The sequence below is a fragment of the Lissotriton vulgaris genome, chromosome 12, assembly GCF_964263255.1.
Source record: "Lissotriton vulgaris chromosome 12, aLisVul1.2, whole genome shotgun sequence".
NCBI classification, from domain to species: Eukaryota; Metazoa; Chordata; class Amphibia; order Caudata; family Salamandridae; genus Lissotriton; species Lissotriton vulgaris.
In genome coordinates, this window is record NC_141700.1 from 121,651,076 (window position 1) to 121,664,970 (window position 13,895).

General features: G+C 42.7%; 1 protein-coding gene across 1 annotated transcript; it reads left to right on the forward strand.

Annotated features, from left to right (window-relative positions):
• The first annotated feature begins 233 nt into the window (after positions 1 to 233).
• Positions 234 to 13,490, forward strand: RPS28 (ribosomal protein S28). Its single transcript, XM_086947497.1, has 4 exons — positions 234 to 309; positions 669 to 716; positions 12,588 to 12,731; positions 13,384 to 13,490. The coding sequence occupies exons 1-3, from the start codon at positions 271 to 273 to the stop codon at positions 12,708 to 12,710; spliced, it is 210 nt and encodes a 69-aa protein (XP_086803623.1). The 5' UTR covers positions 234 to 270; the 3' UTR covers positions 12,711 to 12,731; positions 13,384 to 13,490.
• The last annotated feature ends 405 nt before the right edge of the window (positions 13,491 to 13,895 follow it).

Below are 13,895 nucleotides of genomic sequence, written 5' to 3' on the forward strand. Positions count from 1 at the left end.
ACTGCCATACTGCTTGTCCTCGACTACCCCAGCGCAGCCTTTGTGTTAAGGTGTTCGTTTGATTAATTAGCTTTGATTTCAGATATGCTTATGGTGTGTTTTAACTCACTCATCATACCAAAATTACCAGTCCAGTATGGCGGCCCATTGGAGCATACGCACATCCGTGCGTGGCAGAGACAACAAGAAACGTCAAAATGCGCGCACGACGTAAGGGTATAAAAGCCCTTCGATAGCCACGTGACCTTCTCTCTGCCTCCAGCCGCCATCATGGAAGCCAGCCGCGTGCAGCCTATCAAGCTAGCCAGGGTGAGCGAGCGAAATGCGAAGAGGGTACAAGCGCCATACCCGCGTCCAGGGCTGAACGAGGACGTAGAATGGCAGTCTGCGTGGGCGGGTATTATTGGTAGTAGTAAGTCCGGGACCGGAGAGGCACCCTAGTTTGAGCCGTCTTCCTCCCTCGGTTGGGAGCGTAATGTCTCTTGCCGAGTGAAGAGCGAGGTGATCAACAGAAATTGTGTGCAGGTTTTGTCGGCAGGCCGATTATCTCGCTTAAGTTATCTGGCAGACCTTTTATAGTCCGATTTCTACACTTGCCAAGTATGTGTATACGGGGATATGAGCAATTCTTTCCAACCCCCTGACAGTCTCTGAACTTTATTCTGTAGGTTACCAAAGTCCTCGGCAGAACCGGCTCACAGGGCCAGTGCACCCAGGTAAGGAACCTGCCTTTTATTTCGGTATATCTTAAAAGTATGTCTGTCTTGCAGTTTGCCTGTATCGTATTGTTGTATTGACCAATTTATTTTCTACGCTAAACGGAAGGTTAACTTTTATCAGCGAGTACAGATACTATATTTAAAAAATATTCATATATATTTTTGTTTATATTGGTAATATTATTATAATTGGGGAAATGACAGCGATTTTAGGTGACAACTTCCGGTGACGTACGCTTGCCTATGCTGTTGGTGGAAGACCAGCAAAGAGATTAAATCACATGTGGGCTTCACGAGATCCGTAGCGAAATTTTCATTTGCAGATATTGTTTATTAGGGTAGAGTGTTCGTGGTAATTCCGTAGATTTCGAAAGTATTGTGTTGTGATGGTGTTTTGATTTGGCCATAGGCAAGACCTCTAAATAGGAATATGCAAGCCACCCAGCGGGACGTTACCTGGCACTGTTACCTTCCTTTTTACTCATCTAAGATGTCATGTCTGCAGCAAGTATTTGTTTACAGCGGGACTGTGTGGGAGGAGCTGCAGCACACCAGATGTCATGCACAGCCAATGCTTCAAGAAAAACGTTCTTGTAGATTTGGTGATTGAGTGGGTACATGAAGTTAGCGCTGAATGTGTAATGAAGTTAGCGCTGAATGTGTAAATTTAGTGTCCGGGGATCATGCCCTTGTGTATTTTTTTCCGTTGTCACGTAATGGCACAGAGTATGATTTGACCAACATGTAACATGTTGGTGCAGTAGACTGTGATTTCTTCCTTGGGACAGTAGGGGGTTATAAAGTATACATTCCTCGGTGAATACTGTTAACACTTGTATTCTGAAAGCTGCTTCGTCGTATTTACTTAAGAGGTATGACTTGCCTATTAGAGCAGGCTATCTAATGGCGAAAATGACTTGCCAGTTAATGGATTTTAAGTCTCTAGTAACAACTTGGGGTTTTCTCGTTTGTTTTTATTCATCAGCGTAGGGAAGGCGGGTGTTCTTGTTTGCCCCTCCCCTGGAGCAAGTATTCATTTCTGAAGCAATTTTTTACTTTTAATTCAGCAGCCCAGAGTGCGTGGTTTCCAACTGCCTCTCAGTACTCTACTCCCCTCTGCTGCATGTTGCTCTTGTGCATCTCCCACACTGTTTTGCCTTTCCTTGCACTTCTTGCTAGTTTGCTTCCCACGACAGCTTCATGTTCCCCTCCAGCTTATGTGATTTTAATGTTTCCACTCAGTTTGCTTCTTGTCCATATTGCCTCATACTCTGGCACCCTCTTTATTGCTTATGCTCCATGTTCATCAACTATTGTCTCCTAGAAAATAGAAAAATGTTTCCCAAATTTCGCCTGTATATTTGTTTAAAGTTTTCTATAGTGCGAATATGACCCATGCAGGTATTGTTGTGCTTTACAAATTTAGAAAGTAGGGAAGCAGAAACAGTAATGTCAAATTCAGTAACAACCGAATATCATAGTTCTCTCACTAATAACATAATCCTAGTTCAGACAACTGCAAGTACCAGGCAATGTTGATCAGCAGGGTGGTAATGTTGGTACTGCTAGGGTGAGAGCACTAAAGTAGCCAGTGATAAATAGTCATGCGAGCGACTGAGGGAACTACAGTTTTGGGATCTAGAGAAGAAATTTGTTCATAAGGAGCTATTAGACTAAGTTCTTTAAAAATATGATTGAGGGATTTTTTTTCTTACTTCAGGAGATGTGGTCCTGATTCTTGGGGCAAGCCCAGAGAACGATCTTTTAGTTTAGTTGTGGAATATGAAGTTTTAAGAGGCGTTGAAGCTTCTGGATGATCTGAAGCCACCAGAGTTAGTTTTTGGGTGAGTATCTAGGGTTATTGTAGTGGAGAGCTTTATGCAGCATGCAGGTGACTTTTTTTTTCCTTGCTTCATAAGGGGGGCTTTTGAGGGGTTTGAGATAGTGTGATGTGAGTTGTATCCTTTTGAGCCAGTGATGAGTCTAGCAGTAGAGTTGAGTGAGGCCTGTAGAGGAGCCCGTTTGGACCCGGGTTTTCCAGATAGGGTTGCACTACCATAGTCCAACCTGGTAATCATTAGGGCTTGTACTGCTTACTTGAAGTCGTTGCTGCATGTTGAGATTCTTGAGTTACTCCTAGTGATTTTGCAGTGTCAAAAATGTGTGGAGTGCAGTTGAGGGCTGTACGTTGTTTCAACCATTCTTCGATGACCAGTGACTGGTTAGGTGGGACGATTAGGAGTAGTCCAGTTTTTTTGATTATTTATTTTTATATGATTGGTTGCTATCCAGTTTTGAGTTTTCTCTGTGTAGTGTTGAGGATGGAAGTGATGACTTGGTGGGGACTAGTCGGCGTACATGTGATAGATGTTGGATGAGCTCAGAGTGTCTGGTTAGAGGCTCCTTGAATAGGTTGAAGAGTAAGCAAAAGATGAGCCTTGTGGGGCCCCTAATGTCATCGACGTGGTGTGTGATTAAGCATAACTTTTTCAGTCCTGTTTTGGAAACTGGACGAGAACCAGTTAAGGATTTGTCATTTTGGGCCCATGCAGTGTTCCAAAAGGTTTAGAGGTTTACATGTTTAATCATGGAATGCTGATAGGTCAAGGAGGATTAAGGCCAGCTTGGTCCTGATCCAACTTTTTTAGTGCATTGTCCACAATGTGTCATAGCTGATTTAGTGCTGTGCCCTGCACGGAAGCAAGATTGAAATTGGTTTAATTGTTTTAATTGATCAATATGGTTGCAGAGTTGTATGAACTAATTTTCACAGTAGCTTCATAAGGGTAGGGATACCGCACTTCAGAAGTTACGCTCCGATTGGTATGCTTTTGTTCTTTTCAGGATGGGGTTAACTTGACCAGACTTAGGCAGTCTGGGATGGAGCCTTGACGGAGGAAGGCATTAACAATCTTGGTCCAGATTGTGAGTGTTGCGGGGATGATCTCCTTTAATTTAGAGGGAAGAGGGTCCTTAAAATGGTTTGAGGCTTTCAGCCTAGTTAAAATTTAATGAATGGTGTCTACATTGAAGGCTCTGAAAAAGGGTTGAGGCTTTGTTTTGAGGGGGGAGGAATGCCTGGGAGAACACGCTGGAACAGTAGGCCTGGGAGGAGAGGGGCTTGGTTTGAAGGGCGGTGGGAGGGGGGAAGAATGTTCCAAGGCATTCTGCTGGTCATTTCTCATGGCATATTCCTCACAACTTGGTAGCACCTTGGATCCAGCCAGTGACTGTGTGCGCCGTTCGCTTGTGCTTTTGTCAGATCAGTTTTTTGGGTCTGTTATTGGATTGATGTAGTTGATTTCCTAAAGGTTGCTTTTGAAATGCTGATCTTTGTAGTATCTGTTCCTCAATGGTTTGTGGTGCTCAAGGGACGAGTCAGATCTCCATTAATTGGCAAATCTTAAATTGCGGCTATCTGTGAGACTGACATTGTACTATGGCTTAGACTAGTGGACATTCTTTTTAGATGAAATGGGGTGATAGTCAAAAACAGACTCCATGGAGCCAGTGTAGTGATTTGTCGGATCCAGGACACCTGGTAGCTCTTCAGGGCGAGTCAAAATGTGACTGAGAGAAGCCAGAGCATTCCCTTCTATGTTGGGCATGTTCCTTTTCCAGATTCTGGGCTTTGGATTGTTGAGCTGTGTTGGTTATCAAAACTTCTGTGATGAGGAATGTGATGTGTTGGCCGGTCCCATCACCGGGTGGTATAGATTCCAGTTAGGCTTTGGAATAAGAGCTAGTGTTGATCCTTTGTGTGAGTTTGTCATAGAATTGTCACATTCAGGTCTACGAGGAAGGTTTTGAAGCAGTTGACTGCTGGATCATTCGGGTCATTTCAGTGTAGGTTGAAGTCTGAGGAAGATTTGAGGGCAATACTGATCCACATTTGTTCCAATGGTTCCCAGAATTTGTTCAATAAAATCCAAATTGTCTCCTGGAGGGTGGAATATCGTGTGCAACTGGCAAGGGATCTGTTGCATGAGGTATCAAGCCTAGGTATTCGCAGGTAGGTAAGACTTGAGTTTGTGCGTGTATGACTGATAAGTTGAGGCTGTGTATGCAAGCAATGCCTCCACCTGGTGGTCTGGGTCTATCCAATCTAGTAATATGATGATTAGGAGTCGCTAGAATGTCCATGATGAGGCCTTGAAAAATCAAAGTTTACTAGACCTACAGGTATATCTGCTTAAATAATCTACTCCACCTATTTGTAATGCTCTTGACCCATAAACTTGTTTGAAATGTGATGGTGCTCAAATCTGAGAAGACAGGTCCTCATCCTCGGACCCTGCACCTCCGCCTGGGGCAACACCTGGTGGCCCCCTCCCTCAGGACCCCACCCACCCCGACAGACCACGCCCGGAACCTCTGCATCATCCTGGACTCCCATCTCCATGAACTGCCAGATCAACGCAGTCCCCTCCACTAGCTTCAACTGCCTTCGCATCCTCTAAGACATTTAAATGGATCCCCCTGACTGCAGAAAGACTATCACCTCCGCACTCATAACCAGCAGACTTTACTATAGTAACGACCTCTACGCTGGACTCAACAGAACTTTTATACACAAACTCCAAACCAGCCAGTCTCATCCTCGGGACCATGGTCACAAGCACATGATGACCCAACACCTACGAGGCCTCCTCTGGCTCCCCGTCGAAAAGAGGATCACCTTAAAACTCCTTGCCCAGGCCTACAAATCCTTCAACATCGGATCCAAATACCTCCACGTCAGAGTATCTTCCACATACCCCAGAGGAACCTCCGCTCTGCCGACCTCGCCCTGGCAGAGGTCCCCCGCTGAAACAAACGGTGGGAGAGCCTACTCCTACATCGCAGCCAAGACCTGGAACAAGCTCCCTGGTTCTTCAACTGATCCGAAACTGCACTCCCTGCCCCACCCACGTGCCTTGCGAAAAACACAAGTGAGTAGCGCGCTATACAAACGATTGATTGTGGGCAAATGTAGAAAATGGCGGCTGAATGATTTAAATTATCACACGAGAGCACCTTCAAATGTGCAAGTTCAGCATGTCTGCTGTACAAAAAAACTTGTATTTAATACACAACTTTTTTCCATATAACACAAATCTAGCCACATAGATTAAAGTCAGGGGTCATGGGTATCCTATAAGTTCATTGACAACATTTTCATCACTGTGGGGGCAAGAATGTTTCTCAAATCATATTTAGAAATGCCAGTGTACTTTATGTATTTATTGAAAGTGTTTTTAATCAGATTTTACATTGACCTGGCCAGACTTTCCCGCTGACATGCAGCTTTACTGATAAAATTATATAGTTTACAATGTTTGGGAATAGTTTCTGCAAATGTCATTTGCACATCACCAAGAATCTCACTTACAAAAAAAATAGCGCTTGTAATTCCTGATATATTTTGAAATGTGTAATTTACAGGGTATTTAAATGTTGTGCTAAAATATCTGACCTTTGGAGAGTTTACTTGACAAAAGCCTCTACCTCTAATAAGGGAAAAGTAAACCTCATTTCCCAAGCTGCAATTAGTTAAGACAAACTGACATTTGACCTTCCCTTTAACAGACAACAAATGTGTCTGATAAAAACCAGATTTAACTGCATCTTTTTTGCTCATTCAGTTTCTGAATGAGCAGAACACCTGTTTCTTTCCATTCCAGGTTTACTCGCCAGATAAAAACAGTTCGACCTGAGAATTTTACTGGCAGTTGAGTGGCCGAGTAGCTGATGGGGGCAGAGAAGCCATTAAGCCAGGTTTGTTAGGATCAGAAGGTCACGGTCATGTGAGGGTCAGGTCAGTAATATCTCCAGTATGTTTTGAGGTGGGCCTGCAGTTGATTTGCATGCATTTCAACTGAGATTTGTGGTGTGCTGGGTTAGGATGAGAGGTTAATTTTTCTGAAATTGATAGCTCTATGGTTTAGCCTAAAAGCTCTGAGGGTTTGTTGTGATGGCATGGATAGTTCCTGATTTTCTGTTATGAGGATGTGAGGCGTTGCAATGGGAGGATATGCTTATCGTTGTCTGATAAGGGAGCTTTACATCTAGTTGGCCGTGAAGGCGCATTGTGGTAGGGTCACGTTTTCCAAATCCAATGTGCGGACAGGATGAAGGCAGAGGTCTGGTTGGCAGGAGGCATTGGACATGGACACACAGGGGTGAAGGTGGAGTTGAAGAGCCGATCTATATTGGGGAGAGGAGTTTGTCTAACGGCTAGGGCGCTCGACCTCTGACTTGGGGATCTGGGGTCGAGTCTTGGTAACAACGCTGAACATCCTGTGATTCTGGGCAAATCTTTTAATCTCCCTGTGGCTAACAAAAATTAATGTGTCTTCCTGTAATGTAACTGGTGCTATGTAAAACGATCTGATACACGATTCGGGTCAAGCTCGCGCTATATAAAACTCTGCAAAAAAAAAATATTGAGGGAGAAGGCATGAGATAGGGTAGAAGTAAAGTCTGAATTGGGATGGGGAGAGCTCGAGAGATGGGTGTTGGGGCATGCTGACAGTATCATTGGGTGTTTATAGGGCAGTAGCATTCAGGGGATACAGAGGTTGAGGGGGGAGTTAGAAATGGACTAATCTGAGATTGCGGATTTCTTAAATTCCGAGAATTTTTTTTACACTTATTTTGGCCATCTGATGTCTGGAGGAGTATAATAACATTTTCGTAGATGGTGATGGCGACTGCTGCTTTGCATGCCAAAGGGGCTACAGGTAGAAACCATGTGGAGTTTTCCCGATGGTAGAGATCCAGAGCATTGAGAGCAGGGCTTTCCTTTGTTTTATAGAAAATGAGGTCGCTTATCGCCCCTTTGGCTCAAAAGTAGGGGTCGGAAACCAGGGTTTCTGGATGAGATTTGAGGAATCTGTTTTGAGGCCTTGGATGCTGTTTGGTGTTTTTTTTTTTTTTTTTTTTTTTTTTTTTTAGATTTGGGGGGGTAATTGATTTTATAAGCATAGTGATCCGATGGTTCCATGGTGGTGATAGCACTTTGTGGATCCATGTCAGAGAATAGGTAGTGACTGGGGTGATATGAAATGTGGTTCTTTGGCCTGGACTTCTATTTTGGGAGATGGAGCAAGTTTAAGACTTACTGAGATGGTAATGGAGCAAGTCTTACCTCCATCTATGTTCCTACCATACAAACCCTTTTGTTCATTTTAATGATGGTAGTTGGGGATGGTTTAGGGTATGGAGCCCAAAAGCTGGCAAATGTCTAATGCTGGAGTGTTAAGTGCGCATCATTACAAGAAGGTCGCCATTAGATGAGTTGACTTGTGATTGTTGCTAGGCAGATGTAAATATGCTAGTTGGAGTCCTTTCTTTGTGTTTAAAGTTTGAAGCACTATGCCTGTCTGCATGTACAATTTAGGACAGGATTTAGTTCTATATAGTATTTTTACCACTTATAAAGTGCATTAGACCAGCTGTACATCAAAGCACTACGAAAGGTAGAATTGGAGAGAATTCAATTCAACCATAGAAAGACAACCCTCCCGAAATGGGGATTAATTTACAAAAAGCCTAGTTTTCCACGATTATGAATCCTCCGATACGAAGTAAGGCATCTGATATGCGCCGGAAGGGCTTTCCAGAGCCTACCTGCTGCCACAGTAAAGGCTTGTTGCCGCCCCCACCCCCCATCACCACCATCTTGCACTGAGGAACTGTTGCCATATACTGATCAGCTGAACGCAGCGGTCTCTTCAGGACATACCAATTCCCAAGCATAGTGCATCTTGTTTGAGATCCAACTTTCTAAATCTGTTATTGAATGTGTTGAGAACAATCTAAGTTTGAGTTGTACACGTTTCTGTATGCACAACCTAAGGTGTGTTGGTTGTCTGACATTTTGGTGCCTCTTACTTTCTGTTGACCGCCCTGGGTTTTGGTATCTGTTTTGGTGCAATTACTTGTCACTCTCCCATATCCTCTGACTCGAAGCTCTGCAGGTCTAGAATGGACAGATGACAAAACAGCTCAAAGTCACTTTTTTTAGGCTGCTTCAAGGGGCTACAGACTGGGTGTGCGTTGAGGCGACATTAAATAAAGTACTATTCCATATTTTAGTCATTGCATACTTGCATGACGTACAGATTACTAGAATTGGGCCCTACATTGGAACTTGAGATATTGACTTCTCTTATCTTGGTACTTCTCTATCAACACCATTCATGATTTTGTGGATACTTTGATTAAGTCATTTGAGTTGACCCTGGTACTTGGTGTAGCCTGAGTCTTGATAAAATACCTATTGTAGGTAAGGCACCCTGTTCTTACAGATACAGACAGAATAATATTTATCCTACTGTCTGTATTTCTTTTAAAAGATGGATAAAAACAGTTTTTGGTTTTTTTCATTCTGAATGCTGTCAGTCATGACTGCCAGACCAAAAGCTGTGCGGATTGACAGGTAATGGATTAAACAAATATAGGAACTTTATAAAGTGCCTCAAACAGCAGTAGATTTGCACAACCTTGATACTAAAATGTTCAAGTTTACTTATGTGCTTAGTTTCACCTGTGTATACATCATTGAACCTGTCAGGCATTCTGGCAGGAGTGTACATTAATTGGTTAAATGCAGCAATATACATTTCAGTTTCATTTTTTCACAAAACCTAAAACAAATATGGATAAATAAGGTAAAATTAGCAAAAAAAGGATAAATATAGACAGAAATGACAAATATAAGTACCATAAAACTGGGAGCCTTAATTGTAGATTAGTTGACGGACTGTGGCTTAAGAGGATTCAAATAAGCCTAACTTGTTTTCTCAGAAAGCCTAGAGACTGGGGTGTGTTACTGCTTTTGACAGATTTATGGAGAAATCTGCTGTTCTGTATAGCTAGTCTAATCCACAAGTTTCTGAGCTGCCGTTGTCCTCTACAAATTACATTGCCCTTTTTATGAAGGTTAATTTGAGAGAAACAGGACATTTTGCCACAGTTTCGTTTAAGATCACATTAATTTGCGCACATCTTATTGAATATCAACACCGACCAATCCCACTAACCACACACAGCCCACTGGCATGAAACGGTGGTTAATAGTCTGGTTGCCTATTTTAGATCCGCCCATAAAAGTGCCCCTATACAAGATACACTAAGTTGTCATGACAATGGTTGTTGGTGACGTGCCAGTGTGAGCCTCTTGGCTTGTTTGTGGGATTGTCAAATTCCCTTATGCGTTCTGTTGGTGATATGAACTGTACCTTTGGGTTCTTGACCATGGTCACTTTTAATTGGACAATACCCATATTTTGTTCTTTAATACACAACTTAAGTTGCAAGCATGTTCTGAAATATGCAGAATTTGTGGTCTTCCTAATCAATTTGAATTTTTTAAAGTTCATGTCTGTAAAGTTCTTGTCTTATTAAAGCAATGCAGGACAGATACTATTGCAAATGCTACAGGCAGCGACATTCCTGTGGGTGCAATACCAATGCTCCCAATTTTGAATCAAAACTGGTCTCATGTGCTACCTTATAGCTACAGTGTATTCTTTTTGTACATATGTGGCTAGGACGTTTATCCATTGTGCTGCCCACAGAAGGGTTTCTGTGCCATTTTGGAAACTGCAATGCAATAGGTCTCATTTACGAGAGTGATCTATTGGCAATAGCTTAAACTCTTGCAAATGCGAAACTTATTGCATTGCAAATATTTATTTACTAGCGCCCATGCCGCGCCTTCACATTCCTGGAGGCAGCGCCCCTTTCTTTAGATTGGCTGCATCTGAAGAAAGGGAGGGTCGCGTCCAACATTAAAGTGAAACTGCGGCATGGGGCTCTTTGACCAAAAAAGCATCTTAACTACCTAAGTTGAAGGTTTTTTAGGTCTCGCCTGAGCCAATGCGCTTGCGCATTGCTCCGGCAAGATTATAGTAAGCAGAAAAGAACAGTCTACCAAAACAGCTGCAGATAGCCTAAAGTTCATGTGATCTATGCGCGTACACACAATGCAAGCCACATAACACACCACCATTTGTCTGTGCCTCGGCATCAGACTTCAAAGGCTTACGCTCCCCAACCCCCCGCGTGCACATCACATCGCGCACTACCATTTGCGTGTGCCTCGGCATCAAACTTCAAAGGCTGCCGCTCCCCCGCCCACCCCCACCACAGCAATGCAGAGAGCTTGTTTCTTGACGAAAGTGAAAGCCTACCGTGCTGGTTTACAGTAGCCTTGCTCCTCAAATGATGTTGCTGTGTTGCCATCTCTCTAGGGACACTCAGCTTGAAAAGACTACTTGCTAGCTGCAATGCTACATCCACTATGCTTTGCCTTTAGACCCGTTGATCCCTCGCAGGCTGTGCTGACTCTGCCCCTCCTGATTCTGAAACTGACCAACGCAGTCACCGCGCAGTCTCTTCTCTCGGTCCGCCCTGCCACCATTTACTCCTCGCGCTCACACCTCCTCGCGCTCACACCTCCTCGCGCTCACACCTCCTCGCGCTCACACCTCCTCGCGCTCACACCTCCTCGCGCTCACACCTCCTCGCGCTCACACCTCCTCGCGCTCACACCTCCTCGCGCTCACACCTTCTCGCGCTCCCTGGGATACCACCACATCACTCTGCATCACAAAAGCACTGTCCTTGCTTGCTACCAATAAGCATTGCCATAGCCAATAGGACTCGCATTAGGAAAGTGTAAGCTAGTGGCTTTGTATAACAATGCTATTTATATATTTTCAAAGCAAACACATATTTAAAAAAAATTGTCATTTACAATACCAATAGCGCACACTTCATGAATGCGAAAGCGCAGCATGGGTACTAGTAAAAGTACGCACAGTCTCTATAATTAAAGCGGACCAGGCTGCTAAAATAAACGCTGCTGCTATAGGGGACCACCATTAGTAAATAAAATAAAAGCGGACGTTGGGCTGCGACGTAGTGGGTGTAATAGGGGCAAATCATTAAACCAAATGGTGCTCACAGCCAAGATAAAGCAGACCATGTAACAAGACCAGTAAAAGGTCCAGTTGTTATGGGAGGTAACAAATGCAGACATAGAGGGACTAACAAGCCTAATAACTACTCTGAAGCCAGCATTCACGAAGGACAATGACGCAAGCAATTTAAAAATACGGGCGGAGAGTGGGCGAGGCTTCAAAGCCATACTCCAATACAACATGCCTTGCAGCAGCTCATGTGCTGCCATGCTCGACTTAAAAAGGCATAACCCTAAATAGATTTATCTGATGTTTGCTGGCAGCACCCTGTTTTGTCAGATAATTTGACGTTTTTACATATTACTTTGCTTATGAATGGTTTATAATAAACATGAGAGTAATAGGCATCATAGGAACAGCACACCAATTGGATAGAATTGGTTATCCAACAATGTCGGAAAAAATAGAAATTCAAACACTAGCTGGAAATGTAAAATGGAGGCACAAAGTAATGACCCTAAACTTGTTATGACAGCAGTAATCAAACTACCAAGTAAAATTTGTTATATTCCTGTAAGTTTTTTTTATTTTTTTGGTTGATCAATTTGGGGTGGGTGGGGGCGCCATCCTGGACAAGAATAAGCCTTTTGCAAATTCGACTTAGTTTTGTTTCAAAAGCAACAGATGTGCATTTACTTTCAGGCTAGGCCACCTTCAGAGTTTAAAGCCAACCACGGACTGGTTTTGTCCTTTTTCTATCTTATTAGAATGCTATTTTTATTATATCCACTATGGCCTCTTCTCAATTTGCATAGTTTTTTCAGTAATGTACTCCCGAGCTTATGTTTAGTGGCTTTGTGTATTTGTATAGATTCTTTACCATGAAATTTAAGACGGATGCCACTTTATTTACGATTGTGACCCAGTGTAATTTGGAAACTTTTCTCTTCCAATGTAGGTTCGGGTTGAGTTCATGGATGACAGCAACCGATCAATTATACGTAATGTGAAGGGGCCAGTCCGTGAAGGAGATGTCCTTACGTTACTGGAATCTGAGCGTGAAGCAAGAAGATTACGCTAAAACATTGCATGGATTTAAATGGTATGTACAGATTGCCTGCGTTTACTATACCTTGCTCTAAAACGATAGTTGAAATGAGTTTTTGTATTGTTACTTTGAACGTTATTTTACTTGGACGTGAAGAATGGGGTAGATGTGTTTTTTATTTTTGCAGTTTTTCCTCCACTTTCCTTCATTAATTTACAGTTCAGCTTGGGGTGTAAGTGTAGAGTTTCTCTAAAGCTGTGAAGCGGCTGCTAATATAAGATTGTGGATAATAAATTGACTTTGAGCCTGGTCCAGTGCAGTAAAAGTTAGGAGTATGTCTGACCTGAACCAATTTTAGGGGTTTACATCCTGTCATACATTTTGTTCCCTTGGCTATGGTAAGTCAAAAGTAAATGTAAAATCCTCATGTTGACTTGCGCCTTCCAGAGACTTGGCATGGTTGACATTTTTGTGGTGCATCAAGCATTTTTGATTGGCAGATGTTGGTGTTTGAAAAGCTGTTCTGGAATTATAATTGTTTTTGTGATTGGTTTGGAATAAACAGTTTTGCTTCTTAATAATTTGGAATAAAGTTTTGCTTCTGGTGTCTATATGGGGGTGAGGCTGACCTACTACTGTACCAATGTTCTTGTGATATTGTGACTTGGAACAATTTCATGTTGAATCTTGTGTTTTTTATTTTCAGATCCTGCTACCAACTTAGACGTGAAGAAACATCTGATTGTTTGATATTCAAAACGCTGAAAACATTTTTGGGGGAATAAACATTTTCAGTTTGGAGATGTAAATTAACTTGTGTCCATTGATTCCCTTTTTTTTTTTTTTTTTTTCCTTGCTTTTGTCAATTGTCTTTAAACTGTACGTTTTAGTCACTACATTCCTGTGGCGAACATGTAGTTACAAATCAATGGGTGAGCACATCCTGCTATTGGGTATATAAAGTGTGGCAAGAATGTAGTCCTGCGTTCTTAGGGTGCCATGATGTAAAACTTCCAGAAGCAGTTAGTGAAATGGAACTTTCTAGACGGGTGAAAAGCTGCTAATCGGTTTGCTGGAATTAAGAGCAGCTCAAAATACGCAATGTTTGAGACGGTCTGGGATTTGTATTGACCAAGTCCACTGAAACGAGTTCCACTGTGCGTATTGTATGGTAGTACTTTTGATGCTTTGCCTCATTCAATTGGTGCTGATCTTACA

Excerpts from the sequence above, each read along its gene's own strand:
- RPS28 (XM_086947497.1), top strand. The coding sequence starts at position 271 with ATGGAAGCCAGCCGCGTGCAGCCTATCAAGCTAGCCAGG. Across the intron at positions 310-668 it reads AGCCTATCAAGCTAGCCAGG|GTTACCAAAGTCCTCGGCAG; the intron begins GTGAGCGAGCGA and ends TTTATTCTGTAG. Across the intron at positions 717-12,587 it reads CACAGGGCCAGTGCACCCAG|GTTCGGGTTGAGTTCATGGA; the intron begins GTAAGGAACCTG and ends CTTCCAATGTAG.